Source organism: Anser brachyrhynchus, assembly GCF_964034855.1.
Source record: "Anser brachyrhynchus genome assembly, chromosome: 2".
Lineage (NCBI taxonomy): Eukaryota > Metazoa > Chordata > Aves > Anseriformes > Anatidae > Anser > Anser brachyrhynchus.
This window is the reverse complement of record NC_137695.1, coordinates 131,361,018-131,383,267: the sequence shown is the minus strand read 5'-3', so window position 1 is coordinate 131,383,267 and position 22,250 is coordinate 131,361,018. Positions and strand designations below refer to the sequence as shown.

General features: G+C 42.1%; 1 protein-coding gene across 3 annotated transcripts in view; it reads left to right on the top strand.

Annotated features, from left to right (window-relative positions):
- Positions 1–22,250, top strand: part of ZNF704 (zinc finger protein 704) — a 102,927-nt gene that overhangs the window by 71,508 nt on the left and 9,169 nt on the right. For 2 of the 3 annotated variants that reach the window (XM_080579448.1, XM_080579447.1), the window contains exons 6-9: positions 623–884; positions 7,044–7,148; positions 12,587–12,681; positions 14,393–17,355. In XM_080579448.1, coding sequence (XP_080435574.1) covers positions 623–884; positions 7,044–7,148; positions 12,587–12,681; positions 14,393–14,504 — 574 coding nt within the window. In that variant the 3' untranslated portion in view covers positions 14,505–17,355. Of the gene's footprint in view, positions 1–622; positions 885–7,043; positions 7,149–12,586; positions 12,682–14,392; positions 17,356–22,250 lie in introns of those variants that run through there. The other variant, XR_013946356.1, reaches the window with a different exon arrangement.

Sequence of the window (22,250 nt, the reverse complement as noted above, 5' to 3'; positions counted from 1 at the left end):
AGTAGGACCAGAAGGTCCAGCACTGGCAAGCCAGCCCTTACATGTCCTTCCTCTGCCTGTGTCTGAGGGAGCTGTGTGGTGGCACTGTTACTGAGCAGCTTTTTCTATTATGCCAAGGAAAGTTACAGTGAACAATGGCCATAACTGTATTTGATTTAAGAAACCTATGATAAGATAACAAATTATTTGCTGTTATGTTAGTAAAATATATCTTGCCCATGCCTGTTATCTTGACACGTCCTTCTATGGTTTCTCTGTCATTTATGAAGTTAAAGGGCTTTGCAGTTCTTGTTAACTTCAATGGTTAGCAATGGGAAGCAAATACTGATATTTAAGCGGAAGCATAGAAGTTAATCATCAAGTCCAAGGTCAAAGAATTAGTTAAGAATAACATAGAGGAAAAAACAAAAGTTTTAATTCCTGCTTCTTTTCCCTTCAGACTAGATGGCTTTCTTTTCCTCTCCCCTTCCCTGCGGTCAGAATACTGATCAAGTAGGCAGAGTTGAAACTGGGAATATTAATTTATCAACAGTATGAATATATTTGCTCATGCATGTAGGACTTAAAACTCGCCTTAGGATTCCTGCTTTCATTTAATCAATTATTCTTTGTCTCGATACAGACGTGTAGGAGAGTCTGACTACAGTGATGGAGAGGAGGATTTTTACTATACAGAAATCAGGCTCAACACGGACTCAGTAGCCGATGGCTTAAGCAGTCTTTCCCCAGTCTCTCCATCTTTAGCATCTCCTCCTTCGTTTCCCACCCAAGATGCAATCCGTCCCGAAACTTCCTGTGCCAAAACTGAGACTAAATTGATGACACCTCTGAGCCGCTCAGCTCCTACCAACCTCTACCTCGTACACACGGACCATGCTTACCAGGTAACGCGAGTGACAGGGAGTTCCACTGCTTATACTAACTTCGTTAATGTAGAAACAAATGTCTGAACACTATGTTTCGATTCTGAAAAGCCAAGCCTAGTTTCAGGGGGTTAAAAAGTTTTATGGGGCAGCCAGCAAGATTCGTCTCATTATATCTAATGTCCTCTTCTGAGCTAGCTGTTCGTGCTCCCACCACAGGCAGTGGACTTTGGGGTATTGTCTATCCAGCCACATATCCTTCGGGTTGAGAAGAGCTGCTCTGTGTGTTCCAGTGACTACTCACTGACTGTAACCACTTTCTCCACTGACTGTAAGGAAAGGCCAAGGTGACGTGTTCTAACATGGCCTCCTGTGCTGTAAGCGATCTCATGCAGTCAGCTGAATCCCTCCCAGAGTGTTACCCATACAAGCAGAGCTGAAACTGTGTCTGGAGGCAAGTACCCAGCAGATGCCAGGAACAATTCATTTCCTGTATTTGTACAGTGCGAGATGTCAGTTTGCATATGGGAAGTAGAGCAGGAAAAATGGAAAGGCGTATATGGTATCCTCCTACCCTTAAAGGTAATTCTTTGCGAATGGCAAAAATCCAATGAGATCCAAAGTGCTGTTCCAAAAACTTCCAATTAAGTTCAGACAGAAAGCATTAATTGTAAAAGTGCACTAAAATTTGACTTTTTTTTTGTCTGGATACCATATGAGAAAAGAAGAATTAAGGCTTTGAAGTGGTGTGGTCCGTGACCTGCATATGCACCAGAGAACTGAACTCTGTTAAATTTATCAGATGCAATAACTTTTGTATGCAGCACAGTGCAGATGAAGCCCTTTTGTTGTTTGTCTGGAACAGTCCCATTAAAGGGCAGAGGGAACTACCCAGAGTCCACAGGCTTATTTTGGACTCCCAGGCACTGTGGAAAGCTTGGGTGGAAGTTTGGCACCTCAGGTAGGAGCTGCGTCAGGTAGTGCACCAACCTGGGCAAGCCAGCTAGGAGAAAGACTTTCTTCTCAGGCTGATTTAAGCCCTGCCTCTCCCAGAGCGAGGCACCAAGTCCTGGGTGCTCATTGCATTAGGGATTGGCAGTCATGACACTCTTTTCCTGCAGTTTGAAGACTCGCTCAATCCTCCTTCATATAGCAGAGAGAGGATATGCCAGCCCTTTCCATTTTTTTTTTCCAGCCTTTGAGTAAAGCACTTGATTAAGGAAATCATGGTTCAGATGTTTCAACTGCTTGAATTGGAATTGGGCTGATGTATTCTGTGGTATCGACCTGCATGTGTCTGAGCTTTACAGATGCCTCCTTTTCAAGTTGCTGCATTTTGAATATTTCATTTCATCAGCAGGGGATGACCCTGTGCTTACTGTTAAAGGCATTCTCATGTTGAAAGTGAGAAACTGGGGTCCCTGCTCCAGTTCATGTTTAGGTTTTCCTTGCCAGGGAATCAGCTTATATGGAACAGGTCAGTGGGATCCTGTGCTAGAGTCCTTTCCAGCCCAGCCAGAAAACAATTCTGGGAGGGAAGGTGGAGATTCAACTCTGACCAGAAAGAGGAAGAATTAAACCCTGTTTTTCCATTTAAGCGTTCATATGACCAATCTGTTGTGTCAAAGGAAAAAGAAGGGAAGGTGACATCAGCATCTTTAATGCCACTATCATTCCTTCATTTTGCTTGCTGGAGTGAGCAATGTACAGAATTTCTAAACTTCAGTTTTGATGAAGTTTGTATTTTTTATCAGAATTTAAAAAAAAAAAAAAGGTATCCAGTGGGAACATAGTTATGAAGACAATCTTTCATATGAATCAGAGCATGAAAGTGGAAATTACTTCATTGGGAGAAGTGAAGAGGCAAAATTCAAAGCTCAAGAAACTTATATAAGAGAGGTTGGATAATGTTTATCCCAGAATTCCTATTAATAAAAGGAAAAAAAATGCAGAATCCGAAGTTGGGTTGCAGGAATCCTAAACAGGTCTGTTAATCTGCATTTCTAGTATGACCGGAAAATGACAAACAGAATACCTGCAGTAAGAAAGGAGTAAAAGGGTAGTGATCAGGCAAGTCCTGACTGTTTCGTCAGACCCAGTCATATGGGTGAGGAAAGATCTAGAACAATAATTGAAGAAATATAGATAAATGCAGCAAATGAAGTAAACTGCAGTGGAGAAACCCCAAAGAAAGACTATGCTAGAACAACCTAAGATCCAAGAAAAAAAAGAAGGTAGCTTTTTTTCAACAAAGAAGAAGCAGTACAATAGAACAAATCCTTCTGGATTTGAGGAGAGTTTGATCTTAAATCATATAGGCAGTATTTGTTTGGCTAGAGATAAATTTTAGTGTAGGAGTGAAGCTGGGAAGTAAGGGAGAAAAACAGTGAGTTATTTTGAAGGGACTGTTGGATGTTATTAGTGGGGTTGTATGAAAAGGCAGTATTTGGACTTGGTCGCATTTTCATTAAATCATTTTGATACTAGACAAGTACTATAATAACAAACTCAGGAGATGTCAGCAGTACTGAGATTTGTGGATCATGCTTACATGACTGGATGATCTTAAAAATAATACATTTTTGGATGCAATTTAGTGGCAGAGTATGCAAAGTCCTGCACCTTAGGAACTAATGAGATTTTTCAGCTCTAAACTGGGGTAGTTAGAAAATCACAAGAGGAGGAAATCTCTATTTATTAAGCAAGCACAGAATGACTGTGAGTCAACAACAGTGGAGATGTGAAGGGAAAAAAAACAGTTATAAGTTGTCTCAGGTAAGAAATATAAATTTCTTATGAATAATTTTTATGCCGTTGTACAAGACCCTCATATACCTTCAGCTGAGATCCAGAATATGGTTCTGGTCACCCACGTTCAAGGATGATCTCAGCTGGAACAGGTAGAAAGAAGGTGATCAGAAGAATGAAGAGGTGCCATCCAGCGTAGGGGTTGGGAACTTTGACAAAACAAGACCTGGTAGGGTGTGGGATTGCTGCCCATGAAGAGCATTAGCACAAGAGTAGCTAATTATAAATTGGCCATAAATATATTTTGATTGGAAATCAGGTGGAAATTTCCAAGCGAAGTGAAATCATGGGTATAGAAACTCTTCAACCCATTTTAATGTTATGGTTGCTTACCTGATGGAAAAGATTGTCTAAAATGTTAGCCTGAAAAAAGGGACAGTGCAAAGATATGCTTATGGGAATCAAAGAACAAGGTGATTGGTTGTCTAAATCTCATCATTTCTGAGGTAAATATTTAGGCACTGTGAAAAAAGAGTTGAGCATCGCAGTATTTTAGGAAACTGCAAATTAAAGCAATTTGAAAGTTTTCATACTTCACATTTCATTATGAAACCAGTGCCTGTACCTGTTAAATTTATCTACAGAGTAGCTACAGGTGGGTACTTTCAGCATTTAGGATTCCGCTTGCAGGTCTTACTGGCATCCCTCAGGAAGCAGCCGTGCTGGCACTGACATCCCAGGGGATGCTGAGCACAGACACTGCCTCACTTTCCAACCTGCTGCCTCCAGCTCCTTCTGGCAAGAGTGCTGCCATGATTCAAAGCCAGTGTTGGGTTCATGAAGGCAAAGTCATGCCTCGCTAACTTAATATACTTTTGTGGCAAGATTACCCGATAGTGGACAAAGGGAAGAGCTTGGATCCGATTTTGTTGTTGTTGTTCTGTTTGTTTTGATTTGTTTTTTGATTCTAACAAAATTTTGATATTGTCTCTTAAAGTGTCTTTGTGGACAAAATCTCTAGTGTATAGCTGGATGTATACACAGTATTGTGGGTGAACAATTGGCTGAAGGGTTGGGCTCAAGAGTTGTAGTAACTGGGGTTACATCAGTTACAGTAACCTGAACACACAAGTTGAGTGCACACTAAGTAAGTGTGTGGATGATACTAGCTTAGGAGGAGCAGTTGATTCCCTTCAGGGTAGAGATGCCTTGCAGAGAGATCTTGATAACTTTGAGTGCTATGAAATCACCAATCATATGAAATTTAAAGAGCAAGTGTCAGATTCTGCACCTAGGATGGAGTAATCCTGGATGTACATATAGGCTGGGGGACTAGGGCTGGCATCCAGCGCTGCAGAGGGTTTTGGTTGGTGGTAAGCTCAGTACGAGTCCACAGTGTGCCCTTGTAGCCAAAAGGGCCAGCCGTACCCTGGGGTGCCTCAGGCCCAGCACCGCCAGCCGGTACAGGGAAGGGATTGTCCTGCTCCGCTCTGTGGTCTCACCTCAGGCACTGTGTGCAGTTTGAGGTGCCACAGTATAAGAAGGACATAAAACTATTAGGGAGTGTCCAAAGGAGGGCTACAAAGATGGTGAGGGGTCTAGAGGGTAAGACGTATGAGGAGCTGCTGAGGTCCCTTGGTTTGCTCAGCCCAGAGCAGAGCAGGCTGAGGGGAGGCCTCATGGCGGCCTGCAGCTCCCTCACGAGGGGAGCGGAGGGGCAGGCGCTGAGCTCTGCTCTCTGGGGACAGCGACAGGACCCGAGGGAACGGCATGGAGCTGGGACAGGGGAGGGTCAGGCTGGGTGTTAGGGAAAGGTTCTGCACCCAGAGGGTGGTCGGGCACTGGGACAGGCTCCCCGGGACAGCGGTCACAGCACCGAGCCTGATGTAGTTCAGGAAGTGTCTGGACAATGCTCTCAGACACATGGTTTGGTTTTTGGGTGGTTCTGTGTGGAGCCAGGAGTTGGACTCTGACACTCGTGGGTCCCCTCCAACTCAGGATATGCTATGATTTTATTTTCACCCACTCTTGTTTAAATAGGGCTGTGATAAAGCACTGCAGGTACCACCTGGAGTCGCTACGTTTTTCCCAGTGCCTTTCAGTGAGGCTTTTATGTTACTGAGCTCAGGAGACGCGTACTTCCTCGAGAAGGCGGTGTGTCTGTATTGATTCCCTTTGAGCTGTCTGCAGCCTCAGCAGCATGCAGAGCATAGCTGCAGTAGATGGAGTCATTCAGTGGTCTTGGTTTCTTTTGCTTGGAGAGGCTCCAAGGGATTGCTTCAGCACTTGTTTGCTCTGAAGATTATCTTTAATGGGGACGATCAGACTGTAGTTTGTCATCGCTCCTTCTCAGCGTCGTGGTTCAGGGAAGCAGTGAGGCAACTCCAGCAGCCTTGAACATAAACACTGCTTACATAAATGCTTTGTGCTCTTGTAAGGTACAAGCAACTGAAAGATAGAAGGAAAGCTCATTTTTAAGAGCAAATTCTTTATAAATTTAAACCAAGGGGCCCTTTTTTGTGATGAAAGCTTGAATCTCAAGAGTCAAAAGAAGCCTATGTTGATGGGGGTTGCTCGCACTCCTGCGAAGCAGGGTAAGTGCAGAGTTACAAATTTCCTGACTCTGTCAAACAAACAGGGATTCAAAAATAGCGGGGAATGGAATTGCAGAGGACACAGAGCCCAGTGAGAAAAGATGAAGGAAGATATAAGATGAAAGATACTGAACAGTTGTAAGCTGTAATTACTGGGGACTACAACCCAGGGTATTACTGGGTGTTACAACCCGGATAGAAAGAAAGAGTTCCCAGGACTGTAAGAGTCCTTCAGATACTTGCTTTAGCTGTTACTGAATCCCAAGGATGATTTTCAGCTCCTTGTTTTTAATAAGAAAGGCTGTTTTAATTATGTTGGTTCTTAGGAACATTCATCTGATGAACGGAAAACGGCCAACCCTTACTGTTAACCCTGTTGTCCAAAAACACTCTCCAGGCAATCTTCCGTTGCTTAAACCAGCTGCTACCAGTTTAAATACTTCCTTGTTTATCACTGTGGGAAGGTTAATCGTTTCTAATACTTTTTTTTTTTTTCCTGCTGGCTGGCATTATTAAATAATTTTTTTATATGGTGCTTGATTTCATGTTTTTTTTTTTATGAGATCTAGCTTGTAAAGGTTTTGTGTGGATTCTTGCAAGAGCTATCATCTCTCTCTAAACAAGATTTTAAGAACAGTGGTGTATAAACATGTTCCTTCCTTACTGGCTTATCTGTGATTATCCCTCTCAGCAACAGAGTAAAATGCTTGTCACTGTCAGCACGATGAAATTTTTTTCCCCTCTTGCAGATTTACAGTTTTGAGGAGTGAAAGATCCCTTGAAATGCTTTGGAAGACGAATGGTTCTTTTACTGGAATAATATTTTCTTTTCAAACAGGCCACTCCTCCGGTGAACATTCCAGGGTCAACAAAATTCACTCCTAATGGCAGTAGCTTTAGCATCTCTTGGCAGTCGCCTCCAGTTACCTTCACCGGCATTCCAGTAAGTGAATGACAAAAAAAAAAAAAAAAAGGTTTTAGAACTTTTTGTGTTTTTTTACAGTGTCTCATAATAATAGTAAATTTGACGTAACAGTTACAGGAAATAAATGAATTTAATATATACCCCAGTTTGCTTACATGATTTACATGATTGTAGCATTCTTGCCAGTATGTTGAATTCGGGACAGTTACTTTTTTTTTGCATCAGTACCTACAAGCAGAGAACTGGATCAAAAGTATATGTTTTTTAAACTATACACTTACAAAAGTGCATTCTGGCAGGTGCACAGCCTGCCACTGTATGCTTCTTTTTGTGCCACTAAGAGATTGCTCGTGAAACTAGAGGGAAAACCAGCAAGGTGATGGTTCAGCTAAAAGGCTAGTTTGAGTCCAACAGTGGGGCTGTTATCTAAATGAACTCTGAAGATGAAGGATATTTCAAAAACAACTGAAGGAAACACTGAAATGAAGTGTGAAGTCTGATTCTAGTAGGCAACGTATACATAGCCTCTAATGATAGCAGAAAATTCTCTAATTTTGCACAGAAGATGCATTTAATACATATTGCTTTTTACTATTATTACATACTGCAGTTTCACAGCTTTTAAATTAAGTATTATTGCAAATTCAACTCTGACCCTTTCTTCAAAAAAGCTAGTGTGCAAGGCCTAATTTCTGAACAGTACTATGGAGATGGAATGCTTGCTTAAACATAACCTTCCAGTAGTCCTAAACACAAGGCAATATAGGTGTGAATACTGTAGGGGGAGTTAAAAACCTTTATGAAAGCTTCAACAGGATTAGGTTTCTGGGGCCTCGCATGGTGAATAACAACAACAAATGTAAATCACTACCTTTAAGTAATGGAAATTCTTCTGTATTACAAATAGAAATAAATATGCATATAATGTATTCTAATTTTTATTGGAAAGCATTTTTCAGTATAAATTATTACTTGCTAATCATAAAGCTGCTTCATATCATAGCATTTCATTTAATATTGTACTTTATGATTTTTTTACAGTGTATTGCATAAGGCACATTGCTCATTTAAGAGCCATATAGTTTTTTTTCTTCCTGACAGTGAACATTAGGCATGGTGATAACAGATACTATTTCCCTCCCTTTTCTTCACCAAGCGCATCTCCAAAGCTTCTTACTGTCAACCGTTGGCAAATCTTGGAGATTTTCTGCAGAGGCTGTGGTATCCTGCAGGGCTGATAAAAAATGAAAGTGGCTGAATCAATTACATTGCACTCTGCCAATGAATATTTATTAAATTCCATCAAGGAACAACTAACAGTGAAAGACATCACGCTGGCAGCAATTTGAACACGAGCGCCTTGACAGAGCGTGCTATCCATAAAGTTCCTCAAGTATTTGATTTCACAACAATGGGGTTGATACAGAGCAATTACGAATCTGGCTCCTTCTGTGGAGTAGCAGAAATTGGTGCCAGCAGTGTTGGGAATCTAAAAGTGCAATTAGCCACATTGTAAATCAGACACTTAAGAGGACAGGATTAGACATGTATGTGTCGAGTTTACCGGCTCGAGCAACGACGTCGATCTGTGGCTGTAGAGTTGAGAGTGCTCAAAAGAATTCAAGAAATGCCAAATCACTTTCTGAGAATTGTGTGAAGATGCCATAGGTTTAAGTACAATTCAAAAATAATCCCAATACAAAAACCTGGGGAAGCAGTGATGATAGCAGAATTATAAACCACTCAGGGAACCACACGGACTGTTTTTATATCTGTATCTAATAACATTTATAAGGCTGTTTGGCAAAAAGAAAAAGGGAGGCAGGGAGAACTTAAGTTCACACATCTGAATATTCTGTCAGCAGTGAGATTATTTAAGAATTAAAGGCTTGCCTGCGGTGGGAAATTATGTATGGTGAGGGTGTAAATGCACAGTGATACTAAAAAGCTGCATATTAAATGAAAATTGCATTTCTTTTGTTTCAAAGTAAATTAGATATTACCTTATAAAAGCAGGGGCCTATCAGATCCCACCCTTGCAATGAGTGTAACCCCTTCAGGAAAGCTGTAAGGGTATAGTGGACTTTCTCTGCCTTACACAAGGCTTATTTGCGAGCAGCCTGTGTGACAGAGCCAGCATAACATAAACTCGTGCTCTGAGCACCAGGCATGCAGTTCTGTATGTACCTGGTCCCTGAGGTTAGGTGCGTGTCTGCAGCAAGCAATGGAACCTCAGAGAGTAAGTCCAAGGCATTGCTTTCTCTCTGACCCCTAATAGTTATTCCAGCCACTTTCTAAAATGTCTTAGGGATACCTTTTTGGCCTATGACAAACCACTGAGTAGTAACAAATTAGATACAGATCTACAAAAGCACACAGGTCTAAAAATTTCCTCACGTTATCAGGGAGGTTGGGATGGAGCAATTCTGTCCCGGGCCCCTGAGAGTGCTGTTGAGCCCTTGTTTGACACAGGCTCCTTCCTAGGCCTGGGTGTCAGCAGTTCAGTCCCAGAAAGAGGTGAAATTTCAAAATATTTTTTTGGGTGGTGATTTTTGACACTTACCGTTGGTGTCTCCCCATTCATTCCCGTGGGCACTGAATTCACGTGACACTGAACACTCCCTGTGTGCTGTCCCAGGAACTTGGGTGCAGTACAAACTCCTTTAAGCCCTCGCTTTTGGGTGGTCTTCAGCAGGAGCACCAAAAGGCCTTTGTGAATGTGAGTATGCTTATCAGCAATTTCCTGAGCACCTCCGAACAACCCGTACATACAGCTGGACCAGTTGGGATTCATTATGCAACTGCTTTTGGCTTGGGAGAATTCACAGCATCTAACCTTAGGCATTTATCCAGAAGTCCTGTAAAAGCATTATTGGACTCTGCTGTGGTCTCTGGTGGGTGATACTGATTCTTACCTCACTGCTCTTAAGACCCAAAAAGATTGTGCAGGAGATTTGGGTAATCTGGTGTTTACAGATACTCCCTGTAACTACAGCTTCCCCTAGGAGCTGTAGCTGGAAGCTCCAAGTCTTCCCTCCTAACAAACAATATCATTTCACATTAATTCTCTGTGCAGACAGCACTTCAAAGTTGAAAAGCCTCCAAGGACTGAGGTCTCAGGCCCTGCTCTTAACTGGCACTCAGCACAGTGTACAAGTGAGTGCAGCTAACTGGTATTGTTTGTACTTGCTGCAAAGCATATCGAAATACACTGAAGCCCAAACGCTGGTGCAGTTCAGCCTCCTTGCTGTCCTCATCCATGGTAACCGCAGTGTTGAGACCCTCCTTGGAGAGCTGGGGGAGGCACTATCTGGACATTGTAATTGCTGCTCGAATCTGTTCTGTGTTTGGAAGCAGTTGGGGTAATGTGCTCATATCATAGGAGGCCTTCAGAATGTTTCTCTCTTCAACGATAGCCAAGAAATACACTGAGTACCAGTTAGCAGTGATATTTAAAAACCAGTGCCAAAGAACAGAGAAGTGTTACTGCTTTGCCAATACGAAAACAAGGAAACATTTTCAATGTTTCAATCATTCTCTGATTAAACAAGAGAAGTGATTAATAAAGGATAGAAAGTTAATGTCAATCTGCATGATTTTACATAAAGCACGATTTGCCGAAGAAACCTCACACCGGTCTTGACGGAGATGATATTTTTCTGTTTAAAGGCAACTGCAGAAGTCTAACGCGTAGATTTTGAAAGGCAGCAGGTATCTCAACTGAAAGTGCATAGTGCCAACGCAGCACATACTAAGTGAGCTAAGATCTGGCTGTCAGATCTCAAGCAGCAGTAGTCCACTGGGAATCCACTCAGCCAGCATCACCTCCCCACTGGGGCTGGTGCTTTTGGGCATTTTTGGAAGTGAAAATATAAAGTCACTGCTGATGGAGAACGACTGACAAAAAGGCAAGATAATCATGAATACTCCATACATAATCATGTGTATTCCAGTTGTGAAGTGGGGCCCTTAAGACCAGGTGTGTTTCAGTTGTGCAAAATGCAAGTCTGTATTTATGAGAGAGGCAATTTGGATAACCCCTAGCTTACGGGGGAGGCAGCGTGTAGTAACCAACAGGCAGCGCTCAGAAGTGAGGACTGATAGGACAGAAGGACCCAGGGTAGCCTCTGGTTGTATAAAACTTGAGTTACGGTAAGCAGGTGGAGAGAGGAAATCTATTTAATTTTTTGAGATATGAAGCACTATACTGGTAATGGCTTAAACCTGTGCAGTGTGAGCTGCACATGCACTTAAATCAGAAATTTCTGTAGGTGCCAGCCAAAAGTGAAATTTGAAAGGGTGTCTGCTCTAATAGCTTTTTGCTACTGTGCAATAGCTATAAAACAGACTAATGCTCAAAGCACATTCAATAACTACTCTCAAATCAGGTCAGTTCTTCCAGACAGATATTACGAGACTTGAGGAGAGCAGGAGCGAAAAGTCGTGGTTATACAAGGAGCTATGATGATATCTGCAATTACTGGATGCAGTAGGCAGCGACTGTGTGCACCTGATGAAGCTTGCTGCATTCTGTACAAATCAAAATGGAATTGTTCAAAAGTGCCATTTTTTTCTCGTTTTAGATGTAGGTGGTTGGGGCATTCACCCAGGAGCAAAATAAGTCCCTAGCTGTAAATAATCAAGGAATTATTTAAGGCCAGGCTTTATGGCATCTGGCTACTTGAATTATGGCCCCAATTCCCAGGCTCCTGCAGCACGTTTATTTGTGAAGTCTCAGAAGACCAAACTACGCCGTGCACTCAGGAGCATTCGTAGAAGAGGAAACCTGCTGGGAAGGTTTACAGTGCAGAATAAAAGAAATAATTCAGTACGGCTTGCTAGCAGCCTGGATCAGAAGGGCTGACTTGTGCCCCCATTGGAACCTAGGGGGCTGCATTGTAACTGCCTGCAGCAAAGCCCCTTCTCCAAGGCTGAATCCACAAACAGTGCAAGGTCACAGACCAGAGCAGCATGCAAAATCCCTTCGTTTCATAAGGGGTTGCTGGTATTCATCTTAGCACAGCCTGGAGTTTGCTTTTCCAGGTATTTTCTCTGCTTACATTGGAGAAAGTTTTAGTAAGAGCCATTCAGAGTTCTTAAAAATGAATGCATGCATTTTCTGTATTTCCCAAAACCTGAAGTGATGCTGATCTGTATTTCAGTGTACTCTGCTGGGTTGGCTAGAAGCACAGAAAAATGAAGTGGAGCTAATATGTATCTAATGCAAAATGGACGTGTTTGTACAGAGACCTCCAGCTTGTTTGTGTTTGTGTGTTATATGCTAACCTTTCCCGGGTATCTTTGCCACCACGTATCATTAATTACATTTTCTGGGAATAGTTCTATTTACCTGTGACAAACAGCAGCGGTTTGATTGCCAAAGACTTAAAGGTGTGTTTGTATTGCATTCGTGCCTGTATGCAGTTCATAAGCAGCTTTTTTGTCTGTATTGACAGGTCTCACCAACTCATAATCGTCCTGCAGGGAGTGGAGAGCAGAAACAGTCCCACACAGTTCTTTCATCACCGCCTAGAGTAGCATTTGGCTTGAGGTACGGGACCGTTAGCTCCTGCTGACAGACCAGCAGCTTCACAACTTGGAGGTTATTTAGTAAATAAGATGTCAGTGGCCAGAGAAACAGAAAAACTACAGCACCAACTGTGATTGCAGTTGTCAGGCAGCTTCTCGCTAAAATACTTCAGGATAACCCTTCTAGACCTATCATGCTTTTCATTAGCATCAAAAGTAAAGTTCTGGGGGAAAATGAGTTGTCAAGAAATGAAAAGTGCCGACTGTGAAGCACAACTGCAGGCCTTATGCCAGATGAATCTGGAGTTCAGATGCAGATCTAAATTCTCCTGTAAATCAATGTTACGCAGACCCACTGTTCAGTTGAAGCATCCTGAACTTCATTGCATGGCTTTGCTTTTTTTCCTGAAAGGCTGGGCTCTCTTGTGTGTTCATCACCATTCATTCAGTATGGTATTTGACTCTAGTTAAAAACATGTATAAAAGTATATCTTACAATAAATTAGATAAAGCAGAGCTTTATGCCTCGTCTTCCTGGATGTGAGCTATGTTCACTTCCATTAAAGATGATGGTGGACTGGAGTCTGCTTTAAAAAAAAAAAAAAGGCATTCAAAAAGTTATGTTAAAAATTCAACTGTAATGCTGGATTTCTTCTAGTAAAGAAACGCTTCATCTCTCAGTCCTAGAAGGTGACTGTACCCTAGAAAGCAACCAAAGACCAAAAGGAAGATTTTAAGCTTTTCGATTTCTTCATGACTCTCAGATCATTGCACGTGCTCTGAACCAAACTTGGGATCTTCCCGGTTCATGGATTCTGACCACTAATAAATGTTCAATAATAAAACAATGCATACGTATGCAAGAGAGTAGTCACCAGGCAATTCCCATGTATGCCATGCAGTATTTAATACAGGTATTAAACAATTTTATCTGCAAACTTACTTGGTTTAAGGATGCCAGGGCAGATGGCAGTGCTGTAATGAGCACTGGGTCTCTCCTTGTAGCATCGCTCCTCAGGTTTGCTACAAGTGGAATAGAAAAGTTCCATTTTAGCAATTACTTCGATCATTTTCTGAACTTCTCGTGTGAACTCTAAGTATGTTGCAGGATGGAACGCATGACAGTCGTTAGAGCTTTAGGGGCAGGTACCGCCTGCCTGGCTGGCTTTGGGGAGGAAGGAGAAGGAGCACACGTGGACGCCTTGCTGCTGAGGGCAAGGGTTGAAACTTGGTTTTAATCACCTTGGTGTTCTTTGATCTATCAGCCTCAGCAAACCATGCAGCAAGGACTTGCCACCTTCAGAGCTGGTAGCTTTTCTTCTCCTTTGCATAGCTGCTGCGTGCTCGCAGTCAAGGTCTGCTGCTCGGAGCTATGCAAAGTATTTGTACCAAAGAGCGCCCGTGTCTGATGTGACCTGGGCTGTGCCGCAGAGTAGCTGGGGTTATCCCTTACACCTTGGCACTTTGTGTGGCTAAAGTAACGCGTTTCGAGATCAAGCTCAGCCTGTGTATTGCTGGGATCAGGAGCAGGCTCAGCAGCTGCTGCAGACTGCAGCCATGTATCTGCCAGCTTCACCAGTTCCTGGTCACCTCGCAAACGTCCCCAAATCTCTTTGAAACACTGGGGTTTCTCACCCTTCTGCGCTCCATTTAGCTCGTTTGTCCTGATCTGGGGGTGGTAAAGCAAAGCTACAAAAGCATCATGTTAACGAGCTTCCCTTTCTCTCCAACAGGAAGCCTAGAGGGGAGGGGAAAAAGTGTCGAAAGGTCTATGGGATGGAGAACAGAGATATGTGGTGTACTGCCTGCCGGTGGAAGAAGGCCTGCCAAAGGTTCATCGACTAACGAGTGAAATTCCGCAGAGGATTTGGGGATGGGGGAGTACAACAGCAGGACCAGATCGCTACAGCTGCACTGTATCACTTCCCGGTTTCCCTCCAGTGATGTGGTGTTGGGTTTTTTTGGTTTTCGTTTTGTTTTGTTTTGATTTTTTTTTTTTTAAACGAGAGCTTTGTATTTCAAAGTGAAGCACTTGTAGCCAAGGAGAAGCACTAATCAAAACCTGTGTGGAGCAATAGAGCAAAAAATAAATAAAAAGCAAAAACAAGAACATATAACAAAAATCTGTCTTACTAAGTATCGAAACCAGAGCAGCTATTAGTGTTTTTCTGTTAAAAAAAAAAAAAAGGAAAAAGTTAATTTTTTGCTAACTCTTTGAGCTACTTGCTCCTTACGATCATTTTTAACCATTTCAGTCTCTTTGCTGTGAACATCTGTATTTGCTAAACTGAACAATTTTTCTTTTCCTGAAATGAAGATCTCTTTTTGAAAGCTTTCTAATAAACACTTCAGAGTCCTTTAAGCTACAGTTTACTCAGCAAAAGCTGTGCTAAGCCTGGAGACGGCTAAGTAATTCTCCTGATACGAATAATCATGATTATATTATATTTTTGGAAAGGGGCTATGGGGAGGAGTTGGGATTTTTGTTTGTTTGTTTATAGGAGAAAAACAAAAGCCTGAATTTTCAAGAAGGACAAGCAGTGCTCCTGGAAGGTTTTTAAACCAGGCACAGACCAGCGGAGTGGAACAAAGTAATTCAAGTACCAAATTGGATTTTGATCTCTGGAGGAAGAAAAGCGGCAATGGAAAGTCACCAGCAGATACCGTCACCACAGAAGTGGAGGGAAGAAATTCAGTGATGCTCGATTGAAACTCACGAGAATATAATGGGGGTCCAGTAGCTTTTCTTACCGCTCTCCCTCTTCCTAGGGAGGACTGACAGTTGGACCAGCACATCTGTTGCTGCAGAAGGCCTGTAGCGAACTGGTAAATGCAGCCACTAGGATTACATAAAATACCTATTCAGGGACATGATCCAGCCCAGCAGTTCTGCTCTTGCTTCCTTTTCTCATATTTGAGAGATTGTTGTTGAGGTAATGGTTTGCTCAACGTGGTTTTTTTTTCCACCTATTAAAGTTGCTAAAATTTATTTTGCGCAAAAAAATGGCAAAGAAAAGAAAATACCCCCTGTCCACAACATCATCTCAGAAAAAGAAGTACAACAGCAAAGGAGCAACATATTTATGGTAAAAGTCCATTTCTTAACTCATTTCAGTATACACGTTAACAAGTTTCTGTACTCGCTGTACTTGGATAGAGTTTCTCTGTCCATTAGGAAGTATGCACCTGAATGTGGAAAGCTGTGTTCTGTCTCAACTTATGTGGAATTAATTGACATTTATTTTAATACAAAAATAAAGTGAGGATTTACCAGGATATGAATGTATACTGTTAGGTAATGCTTGCCTGTTAAACAAAACAAGACACCTTAAAAAAAAAAAAAAAAAATTTGCCTCTTAATAGAGGTATAGAGGCCCAAAATTTCTGGATTTCTTTTCATACCGTTTGAAATGAGACCATTTTTTTTTTTTAATTTCTTTAAATTGTCTAATCTGCCTCATCCTCCCTGGGATAAGGACTCTGAGTATCTAAACAGCTTTCTAAAATCTGGTCCAAAGTTCATTTGGTACTTTATTGAGCATGCACTGCTGCTTATGCCCATGTTAAAGCACAAAATAACGACGCAGCTGGTGAGGGTATGTGCTATGAATTCAGCAAAGTGATGCTGAGAAGTAAATATATAATAGGAGCTACTGATGGTTATCTGATTTTTTTTTATGCAAGTTAATTGGGCAATCAGCTGCCTAATTTGAACATGCTATTTCTGCAGTTGTTTACAAATTGTGTAATTTACATGCACAAGCAGCAGGATATGCTTGCATGCACACAATTTCTTGATTTTTTTGAGCCCAATTGTGTTCTGTTATTAAAAAAAAAAAAAAGGAAATAGAAATCTAGTTAGACCCTGAAATATATACATGTATGTATGTGTGTGTATGTATGTGTATATATATGCACCTATATATATACATATATATATGCATATCTGGGATCAACAGGGATGAGAAAGATTGTTTTCTTTATAAATCTAAAACCAGACGGTTAATGTCACTGGGTATTCATAGCCACTGTTTTATCATCTTTTTTCCTCAGCAAAATGTGGCTCGTGGGTTTTCTTTGGATGTTGTATTTTTTCAGTGTCTATAGTAAAATGCCTCGTAGTAATTCATAGTCTCAAATTTCGTCTTCAAACACTGAGCGTGCTGTTTCTGTATTTACTGTGGTAGTACTTATAAAATCTGGGCCTTTTCAAAGATACTCCTGCCAATGTTCCCCCTGTTCTTACAGCCCTGCAAGACTAATTATAAAATGTTTCATAGTTAATTAGACTATTGTAAGACTTAACAGTATTTGCTTATATGTTTGTTGTTCCCTTCCTTTTGTGTTTTGCCCTTTTGCTTTGGAGGATTTTGTAAAAATAATGTGTTAGATTGTATGTTGGTTCCGTAATGTCAAGGCATCACGAGCACCTTTCCTGAGGGCACTTTACGAATTATTGTAGTAAGATTGTTCTTTATAGATTTCTGCGCAGAAGATTGGTTTTCGGGCCAGACCAGAGCGCCCTCTGGTACAGATTTGCTATGGATTACGTAGAGGCACAAGAGCTGCAAATCATCCATCGTGATAGAAAGTATACTCAATCCAGCATAAATTTTGCCGGGACAAAATTAAATTTTCTGTATTTTTACACAAACTTTAATCAGCAGAGTTTATATTAAACCAGTTCTGCACCTTTTGGCTGTGGCATTTTGGTTAACGTGTCTCGCTCACGGCCTGAGCGAGGGAGATGGCACAGCCCTCTTGAGCTGCGTCAGGCTTCAGACTCGGGTTGCTTCAGGGCACCCAGGCACCCAACTGACTGCGCTCCGGCATCCGCGAAGATCCCCTTCGCCTTCTTAACACACCCAGCAAGACCAGAAACATCAGCAAAGCCTTCCTCTGTCTTGGCATCGCACAGCACACTCTGAAATAACTTCTTCCATTTTTTAGTATATTGCTTCAGTGTTGTTTCACGCGGTATTGTTGTCCTGCTAACGCCCGGTTCATGTCACAGTTCTGCACAATCCTTCCAGAAAGAGTTAGCTCTCTTTGTTTCCCAAGAAGGGGCTAGCTTGAATGCTTTGCTTGTTTAGCGCCATCAGGGCACGCCACTTCCCCTGTTTTCTAATTGTTTGCAGTTTATAGGTCATTCTTTCTGACCTCCCAAAGACGGGAGGAACGGCCAGAGCTCGTTATGCAGTGTCTGTGTGCTGCAGGTGGTTGGACACGTGCGCATTGATGGCAAGAGCCAGAACCTCCCTCTGAGACACACGAGTGGGAGGATTTATTCTGCTAGTTTTAGCCGCCTGCTGCCGGTGATGCTGGTTACAGAGACTGTCGGCATCAGTGGCAGAGTGGCTGTCAACAGCGTAACTCCCAGGATTTCTCTTCCTAGAACAAAGCTGTTTCTCTTGTCCCCATTTATTCTACCCCTAAACAAACAAAAGCATCTGGAAAAGGAGGTGTTTGAAGAAATGCAGTTTTAAAACGTGATTGTGTTCCTATAGGAAATCGCAGCCATTGGACATTCCGAGCTCCGATCATCTTACTCATGAAAATTTGTTTCCACCCCAATGTGCCTGATTCTCTAGTGCCTTGCACAAGTGTAAAAGGATGCACTGGATGCAAAGTGAGCAAAAACTCTTCCACAAAGCGACGTGCAGGTTTGCACTTGTCAGCAGTGCCCGTCATCCCTTAGCAGGTGCCCATCGTCGTGTGAGCCAGAGCTGCGGGGCCTGCTTGTGTGACCGCGCTGAGCAGAAAGCCTTCCTCCAGGGATACCTTACCCACACCGTTAGCATGGCATGAACACCGGCTTTCTGACGATGCGTGGATTCCTCGCAGCCCTTCTCCGTCACCTACTTTCCTCGTTCCTTCTCCCCTTCGTTGTGTAAGGTAACAAAGAGGTAGGAACACATCAGAAGGCAAAGCTTTAGCAACAAGTTCTTGCAGAACCTGTGTTTAAGAACGGGTTCTGGCTCCATGTCATGGTCCAACATGTGCTTCCTTGTCGCTGCATTTGGGTTTTTTCATTCATCCTGACCCAGTAAGACGGTCTGGGTGGTTTTCTGTGTCTTGCTATGGGCTGGGACCCAGTAAGATGGTCTGAATGGTTTTCTGGGACCAGGTAGAGTGGCCCTGCCCAGACCGCAGGACAGGCAGACCCATCTGAAAGTGTGGCACACAAAGTCATTTCTTTCATCCTCTCTCTGTCGTATGTTGAGAAACCATCTCGGGAAGAAGGCAAGACACACAAAGCTTGCTGGCCATGTGTAGAGATGCAGCAGGTTGCCAGAGAGGCTTGTTTCTGTCGGTATAAATTTCAGTCATCTGTAGGGAGATGGTGTGCTGCTCCTTTTCTTAAACTACTTTGATCGGGAAGTGTTTGTGAAGTCTCATCTTTGTCTTCTATTGACACGTTATCAATCTTCCTGTAGGTGGTAGCGCTGGAACTGGGACCTGGCAGAGTGCTGGATCTCACCTGCATCTGTCAGGGTTTTGCTGGTGGAAAACGGGGCTACTGCAAAGCAGCGTAGTGGAGATGTTCCAATGTGAGTAGGAGACTTTTGTGACACCTTTAGCTACACAATTAGAGAGTCAGTCATTAGCAGAAACTAATCAAGCTGACGGTTTGAATGCATTCTGTGTCTGCTAGATGGAAGCAGCCCTTGGCTGCATCTGCTTGACCTTGAAAAACTTCCTCAGGGCTGCAAAAAAGCCAGTGTGCCGCGGGAGCTGATAGTGCCCTCTTGAAGGCTTTTCTCCCATCGTGGACTACAGTGCTTCCGCGTAGACAGCGATCTCGCTTCTGTCCAAACGCAAGATACAAAGGACTTGCATCTTCAGCTTGCAACTTCCTGAGTCTGTAGCTCGATATGAAAAGCACTACCTGTCTGCTTTCGGCTTCACACAGGCCATTTTGCGTAACAATCCCAAAAGACCCTGAAAACAGGGTCTGTTCCTGATGGCACCATGAAAAATAAACTACTTGTTGCTCCTGTTCTTGCTTATACTAACAGCAAGAATCCATTTGAAATGGAATGGATAAATTCAATAACGAGCTAGGGTTTTGCTTTTTCAACACATCTTAATGCCAAGATTCTTTTTTCCTTCAGTGTTTGAATGTAAACGTGAGATATCTGAAATACCCTCGATAGAAATTAATTCAGCAATGCAGACACTATTTCAGCTTTTCTGTTACTTTGGACTGTACAAAATATTAGACTAATGGGGCAGGGTTTCCATATTAAATTAAACTTCTTGATGTAGTTCCTTGCCAGGGATGGACTCTGACATGTCTGAATGTGTTTGCCGTCTTTGCCAAACGGGAAGGCCAGGTTTTCTTACTTGCATTTGAAACCAGTCCTCTTCGAAAATGTATGATTGACCTCCCAGTCTTTATCTTACCGTGTTATATCCTCCAGCCATTAGCATGTAATGTGTAATGTTCAGATAAACAAACGTTACTAAAATGTTTATACAAAATGCCTTGGGAAGACTAACAAAAAAAAAAAGATAAGGTTAATGCAAATTTCCTCAGGAAGCATAGGAGGGTTGTAAAGGCAAGGTGCAGTTTTATTTGAATGGAAGATGGGTAAGAATTTGATTCCTTTTTTTTCTATTCTAGGCAAAATCTGAAGAGCAATATGTCACTACTTGAATTATTAATATATGCTTGGAAGGAAGCATTAATTGGTGAATGTGATCTCACTCGGCACTATAGCTTACGAAGGTCCAAACACAAACCAGACATTTTAGCTGATACAAAAATACAGAAAGTGAGTTTGAACCATATCCTAAATGTACTATAAACCTATACATTTGTATAAATCTTTTCAAAATCTGCTGTAAATATAAAGGGTTCTTGTTCATGTAGCTGCTTGGTCAAAGCATACTTTGTCTGTAATGCAATTACTTACCAAATTACTTCAGCAAGCAAAAAAATCGTACACTAGCATGATATCCCAGAGGTATTGAGTACTTCACTGTGCATAGTGCTAATTTCTACATGAAATTAAAAGAAACAATGCCACCACCAAACTCTTCATATCTGCAAAGGCATCAGCCTCAGTCACCCCAAGGTCTTACCGAACCATGTTAACCAGTATTTTGAAAGAATACATATGCAAGTTCTCAATGTTTTCCTTATTTATACAGAATTATCTTTTTGTCCGTAATAATTTTTCCTGTCAAATCTTTTTCTGTTGTCCCAGGCCTTCTTTCTGCAAATCCTTAAATATACTGAAGTGAATAAAAATGCATGCCAAAATCTTCAGTATTGGGACCTAAACGTGTGAATCCCACTCGACGTCAGGACTTTGGGTGTCGCTACGTGCCTGTAGGAGCTGTGGCACTGACGCCAGGCGATGTCTCGGGGCAGGGCTGCCCATGATCCCCAGGGCAGGGCTGGGCTGGCTGCGCAGACAGGGGCTGCCCGGTCCCAAACGCAGGCTCAGCACCACCGAGGCGCTCGAGGAAGCCTTTAGCCTCCTGCGCTCGCTTTGCCGAGGGGATGTGCTGCTCCCTCTTCCTAAAGCCAGGCTTGTGGCTTTCTGAAATCAGGCTGCGGAAGGAGCTGATGTTCATACGGCTTTGAGCAAAATATGCACTTTGTAAGACAATCTTTTTCTGATTTTACGCGATTCGTATTGTGCGTGTAGGAGACGAGATGAATTTAGAGGACTCTTGGATTTTATTTTTTTGCATTGTAAAGGGAACGCGAGAAAGAAGAAACATTTAATTGTGCATTTTAACACGTGAAAGCATTTCTTAGATAATGTAGAGGTGTCTATTTGCCATCAAGGTCAACGGGACTTATTTGAGCACATCAGAAAAAAATGCATGAGAATCAGAAATGTGTGTCGTCCCACCTATATCCCCTGTGCGCTCAGCACGCCTCCGGGGAGCTGGAGGCACAGAGTTCTGAGTATGCAAGAAAATAAGTAACTTTACCTAAAAACTTGAGGATGTTGTGCTTTTAAGCCACAGATGACGCTGTCTTTGTGTGATTTTTTAGTGTTAAAAGAGCATCAGTACTGTGACTGAAGAGAAAATAGATGGTAGCCTTATTAGCAAGGTGCAATACTTACAAAGGGCTAAATTACGGAAACAAGCGGTGTGCGTATGTACAGCACTGCAAAGTGTGCACTCTTTTTAAAAAATGAGCTTTTATAGCACTGGGATCTTATTACCTCTCTGAAGTGATAACGGTGTAATTTTATATCCATTCATTGTAAGTTACAAAACAGAATTTGGGATTTCATAAGAACCAAAAGGAAGAGAGGGAAAACTGTAAATTACATAGAATAGTGGTGTGTTGTCTCACGGCAGAAGTAACCTAAAGCACCTTTACAAAGCTATACCCATTTTGGAGTAGTGACAAAAAAATATTGCCTTTGGTTACAGAAATTGTTTAGTCTGAAACTGCCGGTGATGTTAGGAAAATGCCTACTTCTGGGTAAATTTTGCTTTGTCTCTTGCATTTTATTACTGGGCTTTATCTGTTTGTATTCTAATTGTGAAGACATTCCTAAATTAGCAATACTTGGCTTGAAATTAGACTCTTTTGAAAAGGAAGAGATTTCTTCCTTC